This window comes from Oncorhynchus tshawytscha, linkage group LG13 (assembly GCF_018296145.1).
Source record: "Oncorhynchus tshawytscha isolate Ot180627B linkage group LG13, Otsh_v2.0, whole genome shotgun sequence".
Lineage (NCBI taxonomy): Eukaryota > Metazoa > Chordata > Actinopteri > Salmoniformes > Salmonidae > Oncorhynchus > Oncorhynchus tshawytscha.
In genome coordinates, this window is record NC_056441.1 from 53,799,444 (window position 1) to 53,822,778 (window position 23,335).

At 43.6% G+C, this 23,335-nt stretch overlaps 1 protein-coding gene across 3 annotated transcripts; it reads left to right on the top strand.

Moving 5' to 3' along the window:
- Positions 1–3,099: 3,099 nt before the first annotated feature.
- Positions 3,100–20,015, top strand: si:ch211-137a8.2 (uncharacterized protein LOC777613 homolog). 3 transcript variants are annotated; one of them, XM_024442201.2, is made up of 13 exons: positions 3,100–3,356; positions 8,001–8,126; positions 12,720–13,030; positions 13,283–13,433; positions 13,585–13,767; positions 13,891–14,028; positions 14,267–14,461; positions 14,757–14,976; positions 15,163–15,263; positions 15,884–16,150; positions 17,447–17,599; positions 17,798–17,856; positions 18,304–20,015. In XM_024442201.2, the coding sequence occupies exons 3-13, from the start codon at positions 12,753–12,755 to the stop codon at positions 18,527–18,529; spliced, it is 1,971 nt and encodes a 656-aa protein (XP_024297969.1). In that variant the 5' UTR covers positions 3,100–3,356; positions 8,001–8,126; positions 12,720–12,752; the 3' UTR covers positions 18,530–20,015. The 3 variants fall into 3 exon arrangements, with proteins under 3 accessions (XP_024297969.1, XP_024297968.1, XP_024297970.1); XM_024442200.2 differs by lacking the exon at positions 8,001–8,126; XM_024442202.2 differs by lacking the exons at positions 8,001–8,126; positions 17,798–17,856; positions 18,304–20,015 and adding an exon at positions 17,221–17,269 and having other exon boundaries at positions 17,447–17,585.
- The last annotated feature ends 3,320 nt before the right edge of the window (positions 20,016–23,335 follow it).

Here is a 23,335-nt window from a genome sequence, read left to right on the forward strand (position 1 = left end):
TTCACTTAACAAGACTCACGTCATCACTCAGCTTCCCTGTCTGCACACACTGAGAGTTGACTATTCTAGAGTTTTGGGCTTTAACCCAGAAATGACCTAATTCTCATACAGTTAACCTACGTGAAATACAGAAATAAATTGTGCATATTGTACAATATGTTACCATCAGGGCCAATCTCGTTAAACTGAATAATCAAAATACAGGGAGTCTTCTTTCCCGATGAGATATTATGTCCTCTGCATCAATCATTCAGTCATACATAATGTCTGTTTGCGTGGCAAATTAAGAGACATCTTTGGTCAGCATAAGCATTCCTCCCTGACAAAGCACAGCATTGGAATGTTTTTTTTTTTTTTAAATCATTGACTCCTCTAAGATTCACTCAGCTAGGATGCTAACCAAGGCTTCTACTTGCCTTGCTCCCGCTAAGTGTAACGCTAAAATATTTACTCTTGGTTGAGATGAAGACCTGAGCTGACAACTGCAGCTTTTTCCAATGGGAGTAAGAAACTCTAAAATAGGGAGGGAGGGTTCATGTTAAAGAGATGTTTTTTTTCTCAGTGTTTATTACTAGGTTTAATTTGTGGAAATGATATCCTCTTGGGGTTATCGAGATGATGTGACTTGATAAACTGGCATCTTAAAAACAATCTTAATGCCTGAAGAATCGCTTACATACTGTAAATTGTGTCTCACACCAGTAATAGATATGTAACAGTAATAGATATGTAACGAAATGATAGTATTCTTCTCGTGTTTTAGCTCTACAAATCAATGCCAATGACTTAATCATAATTTATCTTCAATTCGTCACCATACAGGGAATGTGAATTTTATGTGAGTATCACATCAAGTATGCATGGAAAAGTAGCTCAATTTGCCAGCCCACTTACATAATGATTCTGCTTATCAAAGATTCAATGTGCCTACCTACCTACTGCCTGTCTAGTGTAGTTCAGGCTATGGGCAGTAGTAGGCAATACACATGCCCCAAAATGATAATACCATCCACAGCCATTACATAACATTCCATGCTTTAGTGAACTCCTATAGATGTGCTAAGTCTAACAAAGGCAGTAGACAAGTCAGTCACAAAGCGAAGGCTGTGAATTACATTGGAGGGACCAATCAGCATAAACATCAACAGAATAGGGGCACCATTTCATTCTAGGTTAATAGGCCAAACCAGGGACGGACATTTTGTCCATTAGATGTGGCTTTTATTAAAGGCTGTGTCTCCTGGAAGGGCTCTCCATAAATGGAAGGGATCCGCTGTTTGAGTTGCCTTCCTGCTGATGCTGCTGTGAACCCTGTCAGACCTCTGCACTCGGCATGCCTCGCTAAACGACTATCCAACCTACTCTGCCATTGACTGCCTACCTTGCTCACAACCGTGTCCACTTTATAGCACTAACTGTATATTACATATCTCAATGGAATGAATTCAGTTGGCCACAGAAGACCATTCAAACTAGGTTTCTTCCTTGTGTCTCAAATCAGGTAGAAAAAAAAGAGTTAACGCACACCGTCCAGTGAGGGCTGTCATCGTCTTCTGTATTGATTACTGAGATGCCATCTCATTCTCTCTGTGGAGCTCTGATGATGAACTTCCTCCCTGCACTCTGTCCAAAGGAAGCCTGTGGCCTCCTCACCAGTGGCTCTTCTCTTTTGTTTCTCCGGAAAGGCCAATTGGTAAGCCCCCTTCCCACTCCATAGCATAATTAAAACAGAGAGAGAGAGAGTATGGAGAGTAAAACCACTGATGTATATTTACAGTGTTTTTTGTCATAATTAGCCGATTGGGTCATCCATTCAGACATGCTCAGTGAGTTATCTCGCATGCCTTGCCCCTCCCCCATCTCCCCTCTCCCCTTGTTAAAAAGAGATTTGGCGTTAGCTTCGGTTGGAGAGTGGGAACACGGTAAGCATATAATCTCTATCTCTCTCACTCACTCCCCCTGTTTCTGCTGAAGCACCAACGAACATCGTCTGACTGAGCCCTCCTCTAAGACATGAGCTGAGAGAGTGAAGCCATCAATGTAAAAGCCTGAATCTGTCTCTCTCTCAATTCAATTCAAGGGGCTTTATTGGCATGGGAAACATGTTAACATTGCCAAAGCAAGTGAGGTAGATAATATACAAAAGTGAAATAAACAATGACAATTAACAGTAAACATTACACTTGCAGAAGTTTCAAAAGAATAAAGACATTACAATCGCTCTCTCTGGCATGCTGGGTTCATGCCCCACACTGAGCCTCTGTAGCCTGTATATGTGACTACAGTGAGGGGAATGTTTGCTTTGCTGACGCCCCTCCTTTGTTTCACTGTAATCAACAACAAAGGGACTCCTTGGGTGGGGGGGTTGGCTACCTATTAGTACAGTGTGAGTTAATCAGCTGTGCCTTCTCTAATGACACAAATACAATTACAATGCACCCTGAATGTGTATAAATTCTATCTTATTTCACTGTCCCCTAAAACCACAGGATCTACTGTAAATCATGGGGGTTATGAGTCACATATTTATACTAGTCACTCCACTATTTCTGGAGGCCTGAGCCAAATAGATTTACCAAGATATTCTCTGTGTTCAAGACAACTGGGGTGAAAATTATAATATACTCATTTTTGTATTGAACCTTTATTTAACTAGGCAAGTAAGTTAAGTTATACTCATATGAGTATAAAATGACTGCAATTTAGAATTAAAATCTTATGCAAGCCACTTCAACCTCTTTTTATACCATCCTTATGTAACTGGCCTACAATATGCCTTCATTTGAATAATTACATATAAGGGCTAGAAGAGCTGTGCACATGGCCTGTATAATACATGTAAACGTTTGCATTTATTTAAAATGATCCAGACGTCTGTCTTTGAATTATATATTTTTTGTATCACAGTCTGGAAATGACCTTTTGAGTTTAAAAAAAAATCTATAAGAGAAACTTCAATTGAATTGTCCACTGTATTTTTCAGTGATGAAAGAATGGATAAGGCAACATTTTTTGATAGATCCTATTTTTGTTTGGGACACATGCAGGTAGGCGGAAGTTTAATGCAGGTGAGTAGAACGCGAGGGGTGTGGTTTCAAACTACCTGTGACAGGTCAAGTTACCTGCTACATTCATAACGCCGGTGTGCTCATTCGATAGTGGTTACATCTACAAGAGAAAGCAGATCAGCTTCACAAATGACATCCTATGGTTGTTTCTTTAAGCGTGCACAAACGTCCCTCCGCATTTTCGAATAGGTATTTGTCATATTTAGGCGTCAAGCGAAATGGGGCTTCCAAGTGTCAAGACCTCCCAGCTGTATGAATTCCACCTGTGAATCCAGACGAAGTAGAATCGTAAGTTGCCCGTTTGTTTCACTGTCTCAATGCTATTGGTGATTTTTTTTGTTTGTTGTTGACGTCAGCATAGTTTAAACGTTCGGGTAGGTCTATTAAAATGTACAATTATAACATGTTATTTCATTCACGTTTTGTTTGGCGAGAGACAAAGTGGGTCATTAACAACATTCGAGTTTCGTCAATGTTATTACAATTCCAAGAGCAGGCAGGAATGGTGTTTATCTCAGGTAATACTAACATGTAGGCCTAAAGTGTCATTTCCACTTAAATTGTTTTCACAAGGAACCTGTTAATGTCTGGCTGCTGTACTATGAAACTACAGTATGCATGACTCATTTTTACAAGTGAATTCCCTGTCATGCCTTGAGGTTATTACTTTTTTTGCGGATGTGGCATCAATAGCCTTACTGCTGGACCTACAACTCTTAGTGGAACCAAATACTCCTAAGCCATCTACTTTTCACTGAAAATTGTGCTCTTTTTCACAAGGTCTATCACTCCAGTGTTTAGTTGCTAAATTGTAATTTTGCCACTATGGTCTAGTTATTGCCTTACCTCCCTAATCTTACCTAATTTCCTCACTGTATGTAGATTGTTTTTTCTATTGTCTTATTGACTGTACGTTTGTTTATTCCATGTGTAACTTTGTTTGTGTCGCACTGCTTAGCTTTATCTTGGCCAGGTCGCAGTTGAAAATGAGAACTTGTTAAAGGTTAAATAAATAAAGGTGAAATAAAAAAAAGTAGAGTACTTTTACACAACAAATTGCACATCGCTTGCGGGCTGATGTCTAAACCTTGTAATGCCAGTGAATAAAGCAAGTTTGTATAGGCCTAATGGGAATGACTGTATCTTCACAGCCCTTTGACAGTCCTTTTTTCATTAGTGACCAGCAATTAGATAAAAAGGAGTCTGCTCCTTTGAGCAGTGCTTGACCTGAAGAAATTGGTGTCGGCTAATTAACTACTGAATCAGTCAGCAACATCCCTCAGACAAGTGCCAGGCCCTGGACCAGAAAGCTGACAACGGTGCTGTCTGTGAAACCCAACTCATGATTTTGTGAGCAGATGTCAGGGTATCTTAGATAGCTATTTAATTTACTATCCCTGACATAGAGATAAAGGGTGTAAGGACATTAATCAGAAGGAGAATTGCAGGCCTTTCTCATTTCGGTATTGATATGATACCCTCTCATCATTGAAGGTTACAGATCTCTTAATCGTGGTCACAAAATGTCCCCTCAGGGGCTCAGCTGCTCAAGAATAGCATCTGGCAGTAGTGTGTCTCTCCAAGCTCCCTACATGGAGCTGAGAGGGAAAATAAACAGATAAAAGATTTCTGAACTGGATTCAGGGTCTGTTTCATTTACCTGCTGCTCTCCTATAACCACAACTGTATTGTTTAACAGGGACTCTAAAGTGTTGTGATTTATTTTGGTTTCCGTCCAGACATCCATTTTGATTAAGTCTCTGTCTGTCTATGCCCCTCTTGCAGACATCCATCGCAGGCCTCTAAATTGTTTCCAGAAAGGTTGGGGTTTTTTTGGCTTTCATTCCAGTCAATTTCCGTTGCATTCATTAGCTTGCTCTTTTAATTATTTAGCAAAACACATTTCATTCTGTTAATTTCCCCTGAAGTCTAATAAATGAATTGTAGGACACAAGAAACATCTAATTTAGTGCTCTAGCCCTCTAAGAATTGAGTTACATTCCCTTATCCTATTTGGCATTGTGTGTGGCTGCATGATGGTCACCCTAACGAGAGGTGCAGTCAATGACGGAGGAATGTGCTCTGCATTTGGAGAAAGATGACCCCCCCCCAAATTAAATAATAATATTGTTCTCTTCAGTCCTGGGCTCTTGTGTGACTGGGGTTATTCCCTCTCTCTCCTCTTAGCGATAGTATAGCTATGATATCCAGAGCACCAGTTTCCCATGCCTGATCAAGCACAACATTAGATACAGCCCTCATTAAAATATATTTTATCTGACACCAAACATAATCTGTGTAACCTAAAGTGTACTTGACCACACAATCGCTTCCTGTTCCCAGCCAGGCCTCTTGTTCCATTGTGTTCATGTAATTTCTTTGTTTTCTGTCTTTGTTGTTGTTGTACTCATCACATACTTTAGGCATTTTTATACAGAGACTTGAAATCTAAAGACTGAGGTATTGCTGTTTGAAACATGGGGTCGGGTTTAACCAACGTAGCATTGCTTCCAAACGCACCTTTTTAGTAAATATTAGTAGGGAAGGCTTAGTAATTCTAGCAGCCTATGAAATATGAGAGCTTTTGTAGTCTATTTGATGTTTAACCACTTTTTTGTTTTTTATTAGAGTGCAGTAGTTACAAACTAATATTTGTCTTTCAGTCACTGAGGGCTGAATAGAGTGCAGTAGTGGTACAAACTAATATTTGTCTTTCAGTCACTTCGGGCTGAATACGGTACTACAGTACACAACTCACTCACTCTATCATCCTTTCTCCTATCTGTCCCTCTGTCTTTCAATCGCTGTTTCTCTCCTTTCTCTCTTATTCTGCTTCGCCCTCCATTTTGTCTCTGCCATTTTCTTTCTCGTTCTCACTCCAATTAATGCAGAGACTTAGTTGTAGGGTGAAAAAGTTTCCATTGATGGTCACCAGATCTCTCCTCTGGACCTGCTCCTTTCCTCTCCCGCAACTGACTGTGTTAAGTGTTCCGATCTTGGATCAGTTTCGGGGGTGACTAACGCTGAGTTTCTCTCCCTGGTCCCTGGCCTCTTTCTCTGTGCAGATGGAGGGATAGATCAGGTGTCCCAGGCCTGTCTTCCGCACTCCATCCGGACAGCAGAAAGGCACATTTGTTCACTTTGAGTCTTTTGTGCTACCGAGACAATGGCCGCAGTCTCTGGGCCATTGGGGTGAGGGGAGCAAGTTTGAGGGGGATGGGTTGGGAGCAGTTGACGACGTGACGCTGCGCTCCATTTTCTCTGCTACTCACTGGCTGTCCCACCGGATGTCCCCCACGGCTGCTCCTCACTCTGTCCGCGGTATGGCACAGAAGGGAGACATGCTGCAAAAGAGACGGGCACTGTAAACGTGTCGATAGGCATGCTAACTGTTGGGATGAGAACAGATCAAGGTGTTCTGTTAAGATGTCATTATTTCAGCTATGGTGATGTGCACAGTTGTCACTTTTCACAAATAGTATGTAATGTTTCCAATGGCTCTGTACTTGTTATGTTTAATTTTGCCTGTTGTGCCTAGTCCTTTCGACTGAACTGCATTCGCCCTCCGAGTGTTGTTGAAGTACTGAACTAGTTGGCATGGACTAAAAAGTGCTGAAGTCAAAGTTAATTTTTGTTGAGCAAGACTAACTACGTAGTCACTGGTGGTGCTGTAGAGCCCATCTAATAGTATCCAGGCAGATAAATGTGATTCATGCAGCGGTGTGGTGCCTCGGTCTGTTCAGCCCTGAGCCTCTTCTCCAGGCATAGGACCTGCATACCAATAGCTGTTTTTTTTGTTTGTTTTTTTTCACCATCAGAAGAGGAGAGGAGCTGCCTTCACACACCCAGACAAAGAACGACCTGTCCCAGTTGCTTATGAACTTTGTGTCCACCACAAGTCAGACGGCTAAAGGGATGCAATTGCCAATTAATTATTGTCCCCGAACACTGTCCCAATAAGAGCATGTAGCCAGCAGTACGTGACCTGGAGGTTGAGTCAATGTTTAGGCAAATGACAGTTGATACTTTCTGTCAAAGACTGAATAGCAGACTGACTCTGCGGATTAACCTCTTTTCCCTCGTAATGTTCCTGCTTCTCGCTCCCAGCCTGTCCGTCAGGTGGTCCAGGATGCTACCGGTGTCAGCTGATGAGGCATCCATCAAGGAAATGTCAGCGGCCAATCATGCTTTAATGGCTGTGTTGACGCTGTCATTATTTTTCATGTGTCTCTCGCACAGCAGGGCTCGTCTGGGCAATTGTTGGCTGATGATGTCAGCAGCTCACCTTTTGTCTGAGCCGGAGAGGTATAGTTTTTTTCCTTCCATAGCAGACAGCAGTTTCACTGTTTGGGTTCAGTTATTCAAATGCGGGTATTGTTATGGAAAACTACCAATATGCACCTGCTTTGCCCCCCTCCACCCCTACCCAACAGTAATATGATTCATGCATGTTGTGGGCGTAAGCTGACATTAGTTTACTTGTCATATCCCTATTCATTTATTCATGGGCAGGTAGTTACTCTAATCTGTGCAGAAATGGTGACTTAACATCCAGTGTCTTGGGACTGTACTATATACACGGTTGGCCTTTGCCATACTGTAAAGAGGAAGGTTTTAACAGAGTAAATGTAATGTCATTGAGAAGTAGCCTATAGAGAATGTATCATCACCTGCAGACAGAGAAGCCCCCTGCCCTTTGTGCTGTCTAGAGGTGGACTGAAACCTAACATGACACTTTTTTTTTTTATGGAGGGTGTATATGATACAGGCATGTATGTGTAGAAACCTGAGCTTCTGGCCCGAGTCCCCATGGAATTACATGTTACTCAACTACTGGCTGTCGGCTTCCATCATATACTGCAACCCTAACCCCCTCACACACACACAAACACACTACTCAACACTGGAGAATTGATTAACCTCTCACCATAGATCTGGAGCCTCATTGCCGCCCAGCCCTCTCTCCCTCCCAGCTTGCAGAAATTACGAGTGCCCTTCAGAAGCTGTGACCTCTGCGTGTTCCATTATACTCCAGAATGGACTGAGCTCCTCTAACAGGTACGAAAGTAATAAAACTGCTTTCAACTCCCATCGCCTCAAGGCCCAATCCAGTGACTCCTTGCCCTCTTTCAATGGAGCAGTCAGCCACACGCGTATGAATGTTCAGATGCGACTGACTGACGCTGCTCTCTCGAGTAAAAAGAAAAGGACGTTTCATGGTGTTCATATTCATATTTAACCAATGGCTGGCAGCCATTTTGAGAGCCCTGCGTTTTCTTCTATCTGAATATGAAGAGAAGATGACCATTTAGAAATCTGTCTGATTGGTAGTGTTATTCCCAGTCTCACTCTGGATGATTAGTCTAAGGGCAGAGGTCAACCTCAGGCCGGTCGGTGCGGCAGCAGTCTGCTGTGCCAGATTATCAAGTGTGACATTAGTCCGGAGAGGGCCGTTGACTTGCCGATGATAACAATAAGCCCCTGGTACCAGAGTAGCCAACCTTCCATGGCGTATTCATTAGATAAGGGACTGGGGGAAATCTATTTGGCATTTCTTTTTATACCAGGGAAACAGTGGTGCCCACTTAACTCTTCCGGACACAAGTGTGAAGAAGTGGTTTATCGGCCTCCAAGGCTGATGGAATTCTTAGAGCCTACAGGCTACTTCCACAATCTGGATTTCTATTTAACTGCATGAAAAAATGACTGCCATGGAAAAGAACAGTCCTGTGGTGATTTGTTGTGAAGTGTTAAGTCTCCAGGGCATCTCAATCAAGTTGTTTACAGGACATTTTGATTGACAACACTAGTAATGTGAGCAGATTGGGTTGGCATAACGCAGTGGTAACCATGTGAACCTTGTGTTCCCTATTTTCATGTCACCGTAAGATAAGCAATATTTACTTTTGGGTCATATAATCATCCCCTTCCATTTTTATTGATGTTGTCCATAACTGTATCGCACATGATAGTAGTTCAGACTCCACCGACAGCCTGGTCTCACATCTGCCCTACATAAAGTTTTTCCTGGCAGTCTCTATGACCTGTGGACTTCAGTTTAGTCATTAGTTGTGTGCATGTCACTGTCTGAGAGGTTGGCTCAAATGGAGAGTTTCTCATGTCTTTGTGCCACACAAATGAACAAACTGAGAACCACGTAAGAAGTTTGCCAAGAGTTCAAACTTGATAGTGAAATCTCTGCACTGACTAAAGAACTTCTGCAATCCTGATTGTTCCTCAAGAGGATCTGAAAGGAATACTAAGTTTAGACAGTTGGGTCGATTGACTCTCACAAGTGGGATTGCAGATTGCCAGTGATGTGTGTTGGAAACATCCTCCACACTGAGCTCCTTCCAGGGGAAGTAGAAGTCATTCCTTTCACATGGCAACATGCCTTCTGCCCTGAAGCATGGCAACATGGAAATTAGTAATGAATGACAATGAGAAGACTGCATCAAAAAGTATCCTCCGTAGCTAATGAATGCAAAAAAATCCATTTTTAATCTGTGGTATTCAAATGTTTGTTTTTTTCACAGGGACCCCATATTTTTCACCCAATAATTATTTGCGACCCCACCCAAAATTGAATGACAAATTAATTTTTTTTACATCAACAAATAACCATCAATTCATTATTTCAAAATGAAAGAAACCAATAAATACAATTATCTTTCTCAAAAACATTTTGTTGTCCCATACAATGATCTGTACTTTTGTTTTGTTTTTGGTAACGCCACTGAAGTTCCCCCGTGATGCTACTAGGGGTCACGACCCCGACTTTGAATATCACTGCTCTAAATGGTATTTGGATAAATGTTTGGCAAAAAGACTATCTTTTCTGTTTATAATTCACGATCAAAGATCTGACAGCCTCAGAAACCTGTGCCCACTCTGAAACGTTATCTCACAGGCTGCTGCCCAATGTGCCATCAATCACTGAATAAAAGCGAGAGGAAGAAGGAAAGCGAAACTATTATACTTTACTATACTGTAAGATGACAGACAAGACCAGGATTAAACAGACCGGGCCTACAACCAGGATTAAACAGACCGGCCTGCATGAATCTAATCAAATGTTATTGGTCACATGTAGATGTTATTGCGAGTGTAGTGAAATGCTTGTGCTTCTAGTTCTGACAGTGCAGCAATCTCTAACATGTAATCTAACAATCACACAACTACCTAATACACACACATCTAAGTAAAGGATAGGCAAGATTATCTAAAATTTAGTGTATATACATATGAGATGAGTAATGCAAGTTATGTAAACATTATTAAAATGACTAGTGATCCATTTATTAAAGTGGCCAATGATTTCAAGTCTGTATGTTGGCAGCAGCCTTTCTGTGTTAGTGATGGGTGTTTAACAGTCTGATGGCCTTGAGATAAAAGCTGTTTTTCAGGCTCTCGGTCCCAGCTTTGATGCATCTGTACTGACCTCAACTTCTGGATGATAGAGGGGTGAACAGGCAGTGGCTCGGGTGGTTGTTGTCTTTGATCTTTTTGGCCTACCTGTGACATTGGGTGTTGTAGGTGTCCTGGAGGGCAGGTAGTTTGCCCCCTGTGATGCGTTGTGTAGACCGCACCACCCTCTGAACAGCCTTGCGGTTGTGGGCGGTGCAGTTGCTGTACCAGGCGGTGATGCAGCCCGACAGGATGCTCTCAATTGTGCATCTGTAAAAGTTTTAGGTTGACAAGCAACATTTCTTCAGCCTCCTGAGGTTGAAGAGGCGCTGTTGCGCCTTCTTCACCACACTGTCTGTGGGTGGACCATTTCAGTTTGTCCGGGATATGTCAGTTTCAGTTTGTCCAGGAACTTAACTCTCCACCTTCTCCACTGCTGTCCTGTCAATGTGGATAGGTGGGTGCTCCCTCTGCTGTTTCATGAGGTCCACGATCATCTCCAATGTTTTGTTGCGATTGAGAGGTTGGTTTGCAGACAGTATACTCAGTGCCCTCACCACCTCCCTGTAGGCTCTCGTTGTTGGTAATCAGGCCTACAACTGTTGTCGTCTGCAAACTTGATGTTTGAGTTGGAGGAGTGTATGGCTACGCTGTCATGGGTGAACAGGGAGTACAGGAACGGGCTGAGCACGCACCCTTGTGGGGCCCCAGTGTTAAGGATCAGTGAAGTGGATGTGTTTCCTACATTCACCACTTGGGGGCGGCCTGTCAGGAAGTCCAAGACCCAATTGCACAGGGCAGGGTTGAGACCCAGGGCCTCTAGCTTAATGATGAGCTTGGAGGTTACTATGGTGTTAAATTCTGAGCTATAGTCAATGAACAGCATTCTTACATAGGTATTCCTCTTGTCCAGATGGGGTAGAGGAGTGTGCAGTGCGATGGCGATTGCATTGTCTGGATCTATTGGGGTGGTAAGCGGGTCTCGGGTGTCAGGTAAGATAGAGGTGATATGATCCTTAACTAGACTCAGCACTTCATGATGACAGAAGTGCATGATATGGGGCGATAGTCCTTTAGTTCTCTTGCCTTTTTGGGTTGCGGAACAGTGGCGGCCATATTGAAGCATGTCCGTCAGCACACCAGCTAGCTGGTCTGCGCCGGCAGCCTTGCGAGGCTTAACACTCTTAAATGTCTTACTCACGTCAGCCAGGGAGAAGGAGAGCCCATAGTCCTTGGTAGCGGGCTGCGTCGGTGGCACTGTATTATCCTCAAAGCTGCCAAAGGTGTTTAGTTTTTCTGTAAGCAAGACGTCGGTGTCCGTGACGTGAATGGTTTTCTTTTTGTAGTCCGTGATTGTTTGTAAACCCTGCCACATACGTCTCGTGTCTGAGCCGTTGAATTGCGACTCCACTATTTCTGCTGACATTTCACTTGTTTGATTGCCTTGCGGAGAGAATAACTACACTGTTTGTATTCTGCCATAATCCCAGTCACATTTCCATGGTTAAATGCGGTGGCTCACGGTTTCTGGGTAGGTTTTAATAGTCACGGTGGGTACAACATCTCCTATGCACTGACCAGACCAATGCATGTTTCAGACTGGTTTAATTACACACCCTCAGCTTTTGTTGTATGATTTTCTAGAGGCAGGCAGAAATGGTTAATGTCAACATCGACGGGACTGAAAGACTACTCTTTACTGTTTTAATTTCCTATCCAACAGTCTGTAATGTGAAAACGTCCTCTGTTTTCAGCTCCTAACCCCTTTTTTTTTTAGAATGGTCTGAAGAGTGGGACTGCTGAGTCATAATTCATAAGAGGGATTGCTACTACAAAACGATTAGATGGCCCAGAAAATTACCTCTTGACCATTCGGGTAGTTGCCACACTTTGGGAGAGGCATTCAGCTACGCACCATCTGCGCTGTCTCTCTCAATTCCTGGGCAGTCATTCAGAACTCTGTTTTGTAATTACTTCTATGAATAACCCGGATGGGTTAACTCAGGTGCTCACCCAACACAGTGCTCCAAGACATCCAACCCGTGATTTATAGTTTCTTCAAAGATCGCACCTTTTTACGGAGTGCATTGAAAGCATGTACGTTCCATCTGATAACATACTATAGACATTGTTACACGTTCGTGTGAAAAATGCTTTCAAATGAATTGCATTGGGTATATGCGTTGTGATTGTTCCCTCATTTCAGAGTGTTGTAATGCAGCGACACTTTCCCACCCCAAACAGGTGGAGCTGCCCAGGTGACAGGTGGAGCCCAAGATGCCTGTGGAGGTGCAACTCCCAGCCGGTAGTCATGGACACCATTGTCCCTGCAGCATTGGAAGTGACATAATGTCGGAGGAGGATGAAAGTCAAGTCGCTACCCAGTCTGTGAACAGCCCCTTGGGATTGGACCTGATCCTAGAGCACACTGAGCCCCTACTTTCTGAGTCCCATTTCCTTCCTCTTCTAGATATCAGTGAGGAGCCCCAAGACTGTCTGCCACTGGGAAGCTGCTTGATCCAAGATGGAAGCCTGTCTCTGGATGGATGTGTCCAGTAAGTGTGTATCAGAAAAGTCCCCTTTCTCAACTCCTCAACACATTTGTTTTCTATTCCCCTATGGGGTTTTCTCATGTGTATTTGCTGACTTGAAGGATTAAGACCTAATTAACGTGGACAGTTAATTAATTGATAGTAGATTATATTGATCAACGGGGCGATTCTGCAGTCTCCTAGCAGTGAACCATACTACCCTAATCAATGTGCTTTTCTGTTTACCAGTCTGGCCTTTGTTTTTATCTCACAAAGGCTGGAAAGAAAATGGGTGCTATGGCATGAGTTCATGAAGGAGTGCTCCTCTCTCGGCGACTGGCTCCAATTGGCTGAGAAGTCTGCAGACTCCCCGAGATCTGCCAATGTGCTCTTTGTCACTGCCAAGGAGGAGCTCAAGAAATTTGAGGTAAAAGAGACCAGATCAGGCTGTCTAATGGCCGTCTAAAGCCCCATGTTGGTGGTGTTATTACGGCACTGTTTTGTTCACCTGTATAATAGAACAGACAGAACAACAAGTCTCTATCTAAACCCCCAGTTGTTGTGCTCTCCTCTCCCAGAGCCTGAGGACCCAGGCTGGGGCTCGGTTAGTGCAGCTGGACAGTCTGACCCTTAGGAACAGGACCCTGACCAGGCTCTTTGATGGGGCCATGCGGTCACGCCTGCTGGGCATGGCCAAGGACTGTGGTCAGCGCTGGGACCGCCTACACGGAACCGTTGAGAGTGTCTGCCGCAGACTCAAGGTAGAAGGCAAAAGATGTCTAAGGCAGTGTATATAGGGGACATTTATTTTTTGCGCTACATCCAATTCCCCCCCACTTCACATGCTCTCTTTCCTACCCTGTCTTCTCCTGCACCTCCCCCAGCACCGTGTGTCCCAGCGGGAGGAGTTTGAGGGCCAGAGGGAGGAGATGGCTGTGTGGCTTGCTGACATGGACCTTAGGCTGACCGAGGTGGAACACTTCTCTGGAAGGGACACCTGTGACAAGATGCGGGAGCTGCAGGTAAAGGACATGGCCTGGGACTGTACTGGACAGGACTGACCAGCTAAGTAATCTGACCACGTAATCAGCGGTCCTCACTTGTGCCTAACATAATTTTGCGTCTGCTTTACCTGGTAATTTGTCTGTAATTCCCATGAACTGTCCCTGACTTGCTGCTACCAGATGCCAGTACCAGGCCTTTCCCCTGGTAAATGTCTCCTCTCTGATTTGACTGTGCTGTGTGTGTGTATGGCCTCAGACCTTCCAGGAGGCAGTGGGGGAGAATGCGGGGCGTCTGAACTGTCTCCTGGAGCGGGGTGAGGCGCTAATCCAGAGGAGCGAGCCAGAGGACGCCCAAGACATCGAGGCGGGGCTGCAGGAGCTGCTGCTCTACTGTGCCCAAGTATTTGAGGGAGTGGGCCGTCTGCACACACGCCTGCTCAGCATGAGACTGGTATGGTCTGCTTAACCTGTATCTTTAACTGCACCTGCCACTCTAAGACCCTGCTCTTCTAAGCTTCTGTCCGCTGTTCTGAAAGGCATATATGGTTTACAGGAAGCTAGTGAAGAAAAGCGAGGTGGTTTTTGGGTTGTGAAATGTCAATTTCTCTCTTTGCTCTGATCAGCTGTTGCAGGCCAAACACCGAGAACAACTCTACCATTAGTGTATTTTTTTATAGCATCCTTATCGTTATTACCTTCCGCTTATACCTCCTCCTTTGCTCCCTCCTCCCTCCTCCCTATGTCAGGTGTATGAGGATGACTGGGTACTGACTCAAGCCTCTGACTCCGGCTGTCCATCTGAGATCCTGTTGGAGCAGGATGGTGTGTTTGAGAAGAGCAGCGCCCCAGACCAGCGTAACCCCCCCAACCTGGACCACATGGTGCTGGAGTGGGACCCCTCCGTCGACATCGGGGGCCCCGTCTCCCAATACGACGCTGACTTGTCATATTTCAGCGCCCACACAGGTAGGCAATGAAACAATTTACAATGGATTAAAAGTTAATGACGCTTCTAGAATAATCCACGTGTTCTATCCTCAAACATTGGGATACCATTAGAACATTTTTAAATGATTGACGCTGTCATTGTTTTTGATGTGCGTCGGTGAGACTTGGCACCAGATTTGAGGTGTGCTTGTGTCGTTCAAACAGATCGAGAGAAGCCATTGGCCAGAGATGGTGTGAAGAGGCGGAGTTACCTCAGCTCCATAGGCTCTCAGTCTGATCTAAATAACAGCGCAGCAGAGGACATGGTGAGTAGCTCCTCCTACTGATCTGTATTCTGGCGCTTCGCTCGGCCACTGTTCCCTTAGGCTCAGAGGCAGGTCAACATGTTTTTGCAATATTATCAGGAATGTAAACTTATGTTCAACCGGCAAAGGAATTTGGTGTATACTGAAGTATGTGCAGCCGCGTGTCAGGGTGAAACAAATGATCCATTGAAATTATGAGGCACAATGTTGTTGTTCAATTTGATTAACAAGGAGTTATTGTGTGTGTGTGTGTGCGAGAGGTGGAAAATGTGTGTGTGTTAGAGCGAAAGCAATCTTAGTGCTCTGTTTCTAGTTAACCCTAAAGGCAATACTTCCATTATCATCGGTGTCAGTAGGGAGAAGTTTTGTTTTGCTGGTGAGACTAATATAATGCTGATTGTGTTGCACTGCTGTTGAACTCCAACCAAAACCCATTGGAATTAATAGTGGAAGATACATTAGTGTAAGACTGATTTTTAGCATCTGATTAAGCCAGCAATATAAAGACATCAAAGCCTCTGAGGATTTTGCATATTAAAGCAGAAAACCTCAATGAAATGTGTTAGTTCATTCCAGGTAAAATTACACAATCTATCCTCACTTGTGGCTGGTGTTTCCAGAGTCTGGAGAGGAGGTTTGAGTATGCAGGTCCAGAGGTGTTCTCACCTCCCACAACCCAGAGTGTCAGAGATGACAGACCTCTACTCTCTGGCCGCTGGACGACCTCCACGCCCGACGGACCCTCCCCGGAGCCTGTGACCTTTGACCCTGCTCGCATCAGCGCTTGGCTGGGACAGACGCGTGTCCACACCGTCCCCTCTAGGGTCCTTTCGGTCCAACAGCACAGAGCCTACTCCAAGGCTGTCCAGACCAACAGTACTGGGAAGGTATGCCTTAAACCCAGTAAAACTCCTCTGCCTTTTTAAGACTGATCTAGTGTCCCCTCTGACCCATATCTCCTCCAAATTAGAATTCAATGTCGTCTCAGTTAATTGGTGGAAATAATGACTTAGACAGAAACCCTCTGATCCTTTGAGGACATTGACTTTGCCCACACCCAAAAAATTATAGCCTCTGCAGTCAAACGAGTAAAGTTGGAGGAATGAGCTACGAGCAACAGTAGCCTTCATTGAGCGGCGTACTGCATCACATGAGAATCTTCGTGTGTGTGTAGCTTTCTGGAACGGCTGAGAAGATGTGCCTTGGAGCCTCCAAGACTCCTGACCTTCCGCACTGATTAGATTCTGCTTATGTTCCTCTTTACTAGCATTGGTCCAGAGAGGGGCATGTATAGTGAGACATCCACACAAAGGTGTTTGGTTCTATGCAGACCTGCTTTGTGGAAAAGGCTCAATAAAAAAAAAATACAAATTATACTGTGACGAGCTCTAGGAGTCGACTTTCCTTTTCAATATTTGCAAAAATGCATGGAGAATTCAGTGGCGTCACGAACAAAGTGAATATCCATGGACTCATCCACACTTGTTTTGTGTCATTGCGTGCAGCTTTAAATTCATTGCCCACTATTTTGGAAGTGTCACCGCCTACAAAGAGTATCTTATACCTCGTCTCACTCGTAAACAATAAAATTGAGATTTATAAATATATCGGTGTAGCAGAGGCCACGTTTTAAGTGTCACAAGAACAGAAACAGCCCAGGAACATTTCCCTTCTGTTTTTTTTTTGTGGAGGGTGCTTCTTACTTTCTAATTAAGCTGTCTGAAGCCCAGCCTGACTAAAGCATTCTGTTCGCCAGAGGGGGACACGTCCATAAGAAAGTGAATCGCTGTGCTGATGGAAAGCCTGATTTCACTGCAAAGCCTTGCAGAGGAAACTTTTCCAATTCAAAGGGGTTCTTGTAATTTCTTTGCGCTCGTGGCTTAATTGTTCCGCTTTACAGGGACAGCGGAACGCTCTAGCGTTAACTGGATTTTTTTTCTGTCTGTTGTAATTGCAGACGAGCGAATAAAGACACACCATAGGCCACGAGCGGTCGTCAGAACCCAGTGAGTGGATAGAGGCGCTGGTGGTTTGGTCCCATGAGAGGGGGGTGCACGGGAACCTCATTGGACCACATCTCGACGTCTCTTTTCATTTACAATTGGCCTTTGTTGCATAGAAACACTGCATGTAGAATGAGTCTAGCCTGTGCTGTAACCCAAACTGCTGTTGCTGTGTGTCAGTGTGCTTGTTGCTCTGAGGGAAGCCACAGTCTTGGGGACATAGCTGTTCAGACACACGCCCAGGAGCTGTGCTTGGCCACCTGCAACTCACAGTCATGTGACCTCCAGCTCCAGTCTGATACGATGACTTGTAGACTTCAATCAAACCCACAGGTAACAGTATCACATTATTTATGAAGATGGCAGGTTGTATGCATGCAGATCACACTAAAAGTAAAAACCTTTGCCAGCTGCCTTGTAAAATGTTGTATAGGCCTACAGAGCAGAGGCCAAAATGAATGCATCCCCTGTCGGGGTGTGTGTGCGCGCACACACAGTCCCTCTCTGTTGATTCCCCTGTTAATCTGCCAGTCTCCAGAGGAAGAGCTGCACTGCAATGCCTCATGGGAGGTGGTCCATAGTGAGCAACTGTGAGTGAAGTCGTATTCACGTGTAAACTTTGGCTGCCTTTAAACAGGAAGACCAATTCTGATCTTTTGACCAATTAGGTCTTTTGCCAATAATTGTGCAAAAGATCAGCATTGGTCTTCCTGTGTAAATGTAGCCTATATGTTTTAATATTCAATGCTTTGGTTCAACTTCTATTACTGTACTATCATAGTTTTTACTTATTATACGTAGATACACTCAATTAGGCTTAACTTTCATAACTACAACACTAAGTACCCGTCGTGACATTTGATATTCCACTCAATACCAATTAGAAGATGATAGCAAATCTCACTCCTCCATGTGATTTATAGACATTAAAAACAGCACACACTCCCAGTCCCCAAGGTCAATAACAACCCCTGACTTCAACGATGCTGAGACTTTGTAATTCTATCATGCTCCTTCTATCCATTTCCCTCCTCTAGGCCAAATGAGTGCCCTGACAGACAAACCCAGTGCAGCTCGTGGCCCCTGGGGGCACTAAAGACTCTGAGGAGCCCAGTGTTCCTGGTCATCCTGCTGGCTGTGTTCCTAGCCCTGCTGGTCTGGCCCACAACACTCTTCATGGACCCAGAGTGCCACCGCTCCAACTCCCTTGCCCGCACCTTCCAACTGGCCCTGAGCTACGTCAACGGGCCCCCGCCAACCTGAGGGACAAAAGTGTCCCAGAAGGTCGTCACATTAAATCCGTGGTGAGCCCTGAACACACCTTATTCAGGGGGGACAGTCCCAGAAAGCCTTTCCATTTCAAAACCATGAGTAAGGCATTAACAAGGAGGCCATATGAGAAAAGGGAGAAATTAAGAACTATTAGGCCCAATAAAAATGTGGCCTTGGTATTTATTATCTGAATCCCTCCACCAGCCTGCTGGCAGAAGTAGCTCATGACTTAATAGGCCTCATTTTATAACGCTCTCTAATGGCATTCATAATGTCTTACTATGCCAGGCTAGCACTTTTGTTGATTGGTCTGTCATGATGGATTTGTAACTTATTTATGTGGTGATTATAATCTATATGGACGACTTAATGACAGCAAATACTTTGAGCAATTCTCTTTTGGGCTTTTGAAATGATCTGTATATCAATATTTATTATGTCAAAGCTAGAGAGAGCTTTCGATTTATTCTGCACTCTATATTGCAAGAGCTTGGGACTATTGGTTCGATCTGCATTTTTGTCCAAATTGAGTTATTGATCAAGCCTTGTTCTGTTCAATGTTCTCTACCCATATAGTACTCAACACCCAAATCTTGTTAAATTCAAAAGAATATCAGACAAACCTTGCTGACACCTTTCAAACCATTGAGGGTTTGGAACTTTGAAGCCAATTATCTCAGAATCATCTTTTTGCAGGTAATCGTTAGTCCCAAGCTCTCCATTTCACATGGGGTTTCCTCAAATGAATAATACTGAATGCCCGAGTTCGGATTTACTAGGGCGACTTGCAGAGAACCCATTTGTAGGTCAATGGGATAGGTGACCTGGTTAATGCACTTAGGATAAATTAGCACTCCTTTTGTGCTGCCGCTGTGGGTGAGACCTTGTTTGCATGTGCGTGGGTCGTTCGTATATACTCAATGAATTTCTTTTATATCTGCTGCGATGCCAACGGGGTCCAGCTGGAAAACAATCAGGCAAAAGCCAACTCATCTGAGGCCAGTGAAGACCGTGTAAGCCTCTAAACATACTGTATCTGTTATGTAATGGTTTATGGTCAATGGCTATGTTTTTGACATAGTGGATGCAATCCTGGATCTCATCCGTATGTCACAAATGTAATGTCAGTCTTAAGAAGTGAATGGATCAAAACTCCATAATATTATGTGAGGTACATGCAGCTCATCTGAAAATGTTAGAATATGTCTGCCTTATACTTGTAGGTGTGTTTGTGGGGGAGTATTTGCACAGAGTTTTGATTCTTGTCCATCCAGTGTGTATCAGTGTGGAAATGTAGCGAAGTATAACTAATCAGATTTCTTCAAATCAGATTCCTCAGCTTCTTGCATTTTCATGGATGATTTTTAAACTTCCCCTTTATACAGTAAAGGATTCCTGTTTTTGTTTTTTGTTTTTTTTATATATGTGGAGTTCAAGATCTGTACATGCGTCATGAAATTAAAGAACAGTGTGAACAGAGGAGTATAGATCTATTTTTCTTCTACTATGGAATGTGTGTGTGGAATGGTATGTCGTGTGATTCTGATTTGTGCCATTGTGCGACGGCCTGCAAGTATCTGGGCTAGTGGGTGAACTGAAAGGGGGTTTTGTGCTGGTGCATGCAAAAAATGCACCCAAGAATGTTTATAAATTCAATTAGTACGCAAATGAGAGAATGTCGGAAGAATTTGCAGATGACCTGTCCATGGCTGGCCAGTGAAAGTGAATTCTGATGCATAGGGTCAGGGAATCAGGATTGTGTGGCTAAAGAGGAGACATAGTCTTGATTAACAGGGCCACTCAGTTCACCCATGCTAATCAGGGAAATTGTGATGTTTTCAATCTATGCTTTCTGGTTGTTTTGTCCTGTTTTCCCAATGACTAGTAGAGGGGGAGTTGATTATAGAGAGCAAATTGCTGGTTTGTGTGTTTGGCACAACTGTTACAACATAATTTAGGACCTGTGTAAAGATGGAAGGGCACGGTACGCTAGATTGGACTCTGGACCGAGATATACTGCCGGGGATCTGGTGCCACCGGCCATATGACTGTAAAAACGGAACAAGTAAATGCTGCTATTATCCCTTGAAGGACAAGCATTGCGGGCCCAGTGGAGAAACGGGTGTCTGCTGAGTAAATGAGACTTGTCCCCTGAGACATTCTGAGTAAACAGACCTTTCCAGCTGACTTCTAAGGCACTGACACTGATGTACCGTTTGCACAGCAAGTGTGCGTACTGTAAAAGCCAGTGTGAAGAATGTCTGCTTTATACCCCTGGATTTGTCCCTGAATCCTTATCTAACTGTACAGTACTGGCCAATGTTTTTAGGCCAATCTAGTAGAAGCTGAGATGAAAGGAACTTATTTTTTTTTCTCTGTGGATATGGTTCTCTGCAGCAAAGTGATTTGTTTTGCTATATTCCTGCTAAAGCACCAGCAGTATATTTCACAGCCTCAGAGCCTATAAAATAAATATATGTGTATATATATACAGTGCCTTGCGAAAGTATTCGGCCCCCTTGAACTTTGCGACCTTTGGCCACATTTCAGGCTTCAAACACAAAGATATAAAACTGTATTTTTTTTAAGAATCAACAAGTGGGACACAATCATGAAGTGGAATGACATTTATTGGATATTTCAAACTTTATTAAATCAAAAACTGAAAAATTGGGCGTGCAAAATTATTCAGCCCCTTTACTTTCAGTGCAGCAAACTCTCTCCAGAAGTTCAGTGAGGATCTCTGGATCATTCAATGTTGACCTAAATGACTAATGATGATAAATACAATCCACCTGTGTGTAATCAAGTCTCCGTATAAATGCACCTGCACTGTGATAGTCTCAGAGGTCCGTTAAAAGCGCAGAGAGCATCATGAAGAACAAGGAACACACCAGGCAGGTCCGAGATACTGTCGTGAAGAAGTTTAAAGCCGGGTTTGGATACAAAAAGATTTCCCAAGCTTTAAACATCCCAAGGAGCACTGTGCAAGCGATAATATTGAAATGGAAGGAGTATCAGACCACTGCAAATCTACCAAGACCTGGCCGTCCCTCTAAACTTTCAGCTCATACAAGGAGAAGACTGACCAGAGATGCAGCCAAGAGGCCCATGATCACTCTGGATGAACTGCAGAGATCTACAGCTGAGGTGGGAGACTCTGTCCATAGGACAACAATCAGTCGTATATTGCACAAATCTGGCCTTTATGGAAGAGTGGCAAGAAGAAAGCCATTTCTTAAAGATCGTTTACAGTTCGCCACAAGCCACCTGGGGGACACACCAAACATGTGGAAGAAGGTGCTCTGGTCAGATGAAACCAAAATTGAACTTTTTGGCAACAATGCAAAATGTTATGTTTGGTGTAAAAGCAACACAGCTCATCACCCTGAACACACCATCCCCACTGTCAAACATGGTGGTGGCAGCATCATGGTTTGGGCCTGCTTTTCTTCAGCAGGGACAGGGAAGATGGTTAAAATTGATGGGAAGATGGATGGAGCCAAATACAGGACCATTCTGGAAGAAAACCTGATGGAGTCTGCAAAAGACCTGAGACTGGGACGGAGATTTGTCTTCCAACAAGACAATGATCCAAAACATAAAGCAAAATCTACAATGGAATGGTTCAAAAATAAACATATCCAGGTGTTAGAATGGCCAAGTCAAAGTCCAGACCTGAATCCAATCGAGAATCTGTGGAAAGAACTGAAAACTGCTGTTCACAAATGCTCTCCATCCAACCTCACTGAGCTCGAGCTGTTTTGCAAGAAGGAATGGGAAAAAATGTCAGTCTCTCGATGTGCAAAACTGATAGAGACATACCCCAAGCGACTTACAGCTGTAATCGCAGCAAAAGGTGGCGCTACAAAGTATTAACTTAAGGGGGCTGAATAATTTTGCACGCCCAATTTTTCAGTTTTTGATTTGTTAAAAAAGTTTGAAATATCCAATAAATGTCGTTCCACTTCATGATTGTGTCCCACTTGTTGATTCTTCACAAAAAAATAGTTTTATATCTTTGTTTGAAGCCTGAAATGTGGCAAAAGGTCGCAAAGTTCAAGGGGGCCGAATACTTTCGCAAGGCACTGTATATGTATGAGCTAGCATGACTCACGTTAGTTACCACCGCCAACTGAGTTTTGAGACGGCTCCTGAGAAGGACTGCTATGATCAGGCTAACTATTGAAGTTTGGACTCCAGAAGGAGCAACTGACCTTGCAGAAAGAAAGTGCATAGACAGACAGTACTACAAGTCTCTACGCTCAATAGAAGCCTTGCCTGAAGTGTTCCCACTATATATCACAGGTTTTACAGTATCTTACCTAAACTTAAGAGAAGCAAAAAATGTATGTTATTGTGAAGGTGCTCTTGTGAATAAGCTGGCCAAAATTCCAACAGAGCTCTAACAAGGAGGCATTGTTAGCACTGTAAATAAGAAAAACAAGTTAATTGAATCACAACACAAACCAAACTGCACAAGCCATTGGGCTTCCTGAGTTGTAATCCTTTACTTTACTCCATCCTTTGCCTTGAATTTTATGTCTGATTAAGTTGTCAGCTATAAAAGTATCAACTTTCTCATATCACATATTTAATATTTGCATATTTGTCAGAGTACGTCTACATGTAAAAAACAATATGGAGGAGAGGGAGTGTTGTCATGCTGGCTCACTTGGCTAGTTGTCAGGATATTTAGTGAGAGTAACTCCTTCATGCTGCTTTCTGCACTACACACAATGGTGGAAAAAAAGTACTCAATTGTCATACTTGTGTAAAAGTAAAGATTCCTTAATA